This window comes from Schistocerca cancellata, chromosome 4, assembly GCF_023864275.1.
Source record: "Schistocerca cancellata isolate TAMUIC-IGC-003103 chromosome 4, iqSchCanc2.1, whole genome shotgun sequence".
In the NCBI taxonomy this organism is placed as follows: Eukaryota; Metazoa; Arthropoda; class Insecta; order Orthoptera; family Acrididae; genus Schistocerca; species Schistocerca cancellata.
In genome coordinates this window covers 156643356-156648406 of record NC_064629.1, presented here as the reverse complement: position 1 = coordinate 156648406, position 5051 = coordinate 156643356, and the positions used below count along the sequence as shown (strand labels likewise).

At 36.6% G+C, this 5051-nt stretch overlaps 1 protein-coding gene across 1 annotated transcript; it reads left to right on the top strand.

Moving 5' to 3' along the window:
* Window positions 1-254: 254 nt before the first annotated feature.
* On the top strand, window positions 255-917 carry LOC126183974 (uncharacterized). Its single transcript, XM_049926324.1, has one exon. It carries the CDS (start codon window positions 255-257, stop codon window positions 915-917), a length of 663 nt encoding a protein of 220 aa, XP_049782281.1.
* The last annotated feature ends 4134 nt before the right edge of the window (window positions 918-5051 follow it).

Sequence of the window (5051 nt, the reverse complement as noted above, 5' to 3'; positions counted from 1 at the left end):
AAAAACACAAAAATGGCAAAAACGGAAATATGGCAAAAACGCAAATACGGCAAAAACGCAAATATGGCAAAAACGCAAATATGGGAAAAACGCAAATATGGGAAAGACGCCAATATGAGAAAAATGCAAAAATGGGAGAAGATAAACTTGTGGCACAACTTGACAAAAATAAAGAATGGGTTGGTAGGACATAGTCTGAATCGTCGAAGGTTCACGAAATATATAAGAAACACAAGTATGGGAAAAACGCAAATATGGGAAAAACGCAAATATGGGAAAAACGCAAATATGGGAAAACGCAAATATGGGAAAAACGCAAATTTGGGAAAAACGCAAAAAAGGGAAAAACGCAAATATGGCAAGAATGCAAATACGGCAAGAACGCAAATATGGCAAGAATTCAAATGTGGCAAGAATGCAAATATGGCATAAACGCAAATATGGCAAGAACACAAATATGGCAAGAATGTAAATATGGCAAGAATGCAAATATGGCAAGAACGCAAATATGGCAAGAACGCAAATATGGCAAAAACGCAAATATGGCAGAAACGCAAATATGGCAGAAACGCAAATACGGCACAAATGCAAATATGGCAGAAACGCAAATATGGCAGAAACGCAAATATGGCAGAAACGCAAATATGGCAGAAACGCAAATGTGGGAAAAACACAAATATTGCAAAACCGCAAATACAGCAAAAACGCAAATATGGCAAAAACGCAAATATGGCAAAAACGCAAATATGAGAAAATCGCAAATATGGGAAAATCGCAAATATGGGGAAAACGTAAAAATAGCAAAAACGCAAAAATGGCAAAAACGCAATTATGGCAAAAACGCAAATATGGCAAAAACGCAAATATGGCAAAAACGCAAATATGGCAAAAACGGAAATATGGCAAAAACGCAATAATGGCAAAAACGGAAATATGACAAAAACGCAAATATGGCAAAAACGCAAATATGGCAAAAACGCAAACATGGGAAAAACGCAAATATGGGAAAAACGCAAATATGGGAAAAATGCAAAAATGGGAGAAGATAAACTTGTGGCACAACTTGACAAAAATAAAGAATGGGTCTGTAGGAAATAGTCTGAATCGTCGAAGGTTCACGAAATATATGTGAAATGCAAGTATCGGAAAAATGCAAATATGTGAAAAACGCAAGTATGGGAAAAACGCAAATATGAGAAAAACGCAAAAATGGGAAAAACGCAAGTATGGGAAAAACGCAAATATGGGAAAAACGCAAATATGGGAAAAACGGAGATATGGGAAAAACTCAAAATTGGCAAAAACGCAAATATGGCAAAAACGAAAATGCGGCAAAAGCGAAAATGTGGCAAAAACGAAAATGTGGCAAAAACGAAAATGTGGCAAAAACGAAAATGTGGCAAAAACGAAAACATGGCAAAAACGAAAACATGGCAAAATCGAAAATATGGCAAAATCGAAAATATGGCAAAACAAAATATGGCAAAACAAAATATTCCAAAAACGCAATATGCCACAAATGCAATATGGCAAAAACGCAAAATGGCAAAAACGCAGTATGGCAAAAACACAAAAATGGCAAAAACGCAGATATCGGAAAAACGCGAATGTGTGAAAAACGCAGATATGGGAAAAACGTAAATATGGGAGAAGATCACCTTGTGGCACAACATAGCAAGAGGCAAGAATCAAATGTTGGGAAAGACACAAATGTGGGAGAAGATAAACCTTTGGCACAACTGGAAAGAATTGGTTGGTAGGATATTGTCTGAATCGTTAAAGGTTCACGAAATATATGAGAAAGGTAAATATGGGAAAAACGCAAGTATGGCAAAAACGCAAGTATGGGAAAAACGCAAGTGTGGCAAAAACCCAAGTATGGCAAAAACCCAAGTATGGCAAAAACCGAAGTATGGCAAAAACCCAAGTATGGCAAAAACCCAAGTATGGCAAAAACGAAAGTATGGCATAAACGCAAGTATGGCAAAAAAGCAAGTATGGCAAAAACGCAAGTATGGCAAAGACGGAAGTATGGCAAAAACGCAAATACGGCAAAAACGCAAATATGGATAAAAAGCAAATATGGTAAAAACGCAAATATGGCAAAAACGCAAATATGGCAAAACTGCAAATATGGCAAAAACGCAAATATGGCAAAAACGCAAATATAGCAAAAACGCAAATATGGCAAAAACGCAAATATGGGAAAAACGCAAATATGGCAAAATGCAAATATGGCAAAATCGCAAATATCGCAAAAACGCAAATATGGCAAAAACGCAAATATGGGAAAAACGCAAATATGGCAAAAACGTAGATATGGCAAAAACGCAGATATGGGAAAAACGCAAATATGGCAAAATCGCAAAAATGGCAAAAACACAAATATGGCAAAAACGCAAATACAGCAAAAACGCAAATATAGCAAAAACGCAAATATGAGAAAATCGCAAATATGGGAAAATCGCAAATATGGGGAAAACGCAAAAATGGCAAAAAAGCAAAAATTGCAAAAACGCAAAGATGGCAAAAACGCAAATATGGCAAAAACGCAAAAACGGAAATATGGCAAAAACGGAAAAATGGCAAAAACGTAAATATGGCAAAAACGCAAATATGGCAAAATGGCAAATATGGCAAAAACGCAAATATGGGAAAAACGCAAATATGGGAAAGACGCAAATATGAGAAAAATGCAAAAATGGGAGAAGATAAACTTGTGGCACAACTTGACAAAACTAAAGATTGAGTCTGTAGGACATAGTCTGAATCGTCGACGGTTCACGAAATATATAAGAAACACAAGAATGGGAAAAACGGAAATATGGGAAAAACGCAAATATGGGAAGAATGCATATATAGGAAAAACGCTAATATGGCAAAAATGCAAATACGGCAAGAACGCAAATATGGCAAGAATGCAAATGTGGCAAGAATGCAAATATGGCATAAACGCAAATATGGCAAGAACACAAATATGGCAAGAATGTAAATATGGCAAGAATCAAATATGGCAAGAACGCAAATATGGCAAGAACGCAAATATGGCAAAAATGCAAATATGGCAGAAACGCAAATATGGCAGAAACGCAAATACGGCACAAATGCAAATATGGCAGAAACGCAAATATGGCAGAAACGCAAATATGGCAGAAACGCAAATATGGCAGAAACGCAAATATGGGAAAAACGCAAATATGAGAAACATGCAAAAATGGGAGAGGATAAACTTGTGGCACAACTTGACAAAAAGAAAGAATGGGTTGGTAGGACATAGTCTGAATCGTCGAAGGTTCACGAAATATATGAGAAACGCAAATGTGGGAAAACCACAAATATTGCGAAAACGCAAATACGGCAAAATCGCAAATATGGCAAAACGCAAATATGGCAAAAACGCAAATATGAGAGAATCGCAAATATGGGAAAATCGCAAATATGGGGAAAACTCAAAAATGGCAAAAACGCAAAAATGGCAAAAACGCATATATGGCAAAAACGCAAATATGGCAAAACCGCAAATATGGCAAAAACGCGAATATGGCAAAAACGCAAATATGGCAAAAACGCAAAAATGGGAAAACTGCAAATATGGGAAAAAAGCAAATATGGGAAAAATGCAAAAATAGGAGAAGATAAACTTGTGGCACAACTTGACAAAAATAAAGAATGGGTCAAAGGTTCACGATATATATGAGAAACGCAAGTATGGGAAAAACGCAAATAAGGGAGAAACACATATATGGGAAAAACGCAAATATGGGAGAAACGCAAATATAGGAAAAACGCAAATATGGGAAAAACGCAAATATGAGAAAAATGCAAATATGGGAAAAACGCAAAAATTGCAAAATCGCAAATATGGGAAAAACGCAAATATGGGAAAACTGCAAATATGGAAAAAAGCAAAAATGGGAAAAACACAAATATGGGAAAAACGCAAATATGGGAAAAACTCAAATATGGGAAAAAAGTAAATATAGAAAAATCGCAAATATATGAAAAACGCAAATATAGGGAAAACGCAAATATGGGAAACACGAAAATATGGCAAAAACACACTTATGGAAATAACGTAAATATGGGAAACACGCAAATATGGCAAAAACGCATGGCAAAAACGCAAATATGGCAATAACGCAAATATGGCAAAAACGCCAAAATTGCAAAAAAGGAAATATGGCAAAAACGGAAATATATCAAAAACGCAAAAATGGCAAAAACGCAAATATGGCAAAAACGCACATGCGGGAGAAACGCACATGCAGGAAAAACGCACATGCGGGAAAAACGCACATATGGGGGTAAACGCATTGTGGGAAAAACGCACATATGGGGAAAACGCTCATACAGGAAAAACGCACATAAGGGAAAAACGCACATAAGGGAAAAACGCACATACGGAAAAACGCAAATATGGGAAAAACGAAAATATGGAATAAATTCTAATATGGGAGAAACGCAAATATGGGTAATCGCAAATATGGGAAAAACGCTAATATGGGAATAACGCAGGTAAGGGAAAAACGCAAATATGGGAAAAACGCAAATATTTGAAAAACGCAAATATGGGAAAAGCGCAAGGATGGGAAAATCGCAAATATGGGAAAATCGCAAATATGGGAGAAGGTCAATTTGTATCACAACTTGGCAAGAGGCAAAAATCGGTTGGTAGGAAATAATCTGAAGCACCAAAGGTTCACGTAATATTAGGGAAACGCAAATATGGGAAAGCAGCAAATATGGGAAAAGACGCAAATATGGGGAAAGACGCAATTATGTGGAAAGACGCAATTATGGGGAAAGACGCAATTATGGGGAAAGACGCAAATATGGGGAAAGACGCAATTATGGGGAAAGCCGCAATTATGGAGAATGACGCAAATATGGGGAAAGACGCAAAAATGGAGAAAGACGCATATGTGGGGAAAACACAAATATGGGGAAAACGCAAATATGAGGAAAGTCACAATTATGGGGAAAACGCAAATATGGAGAAAACGCAAATATGGGGAACCGCAAATATGGGGAAAACGCAAATATGGGGAAAA

What these genes read in the sequence shown, in the direction of transcription:
- LOC126183974 (XM_049926324.1), top strand. Translation starts at nt 255, where the DNA reads ATGGGAAAAACGCAAATATGGGAAAAACGCAAATATGGGAAAACGCAA.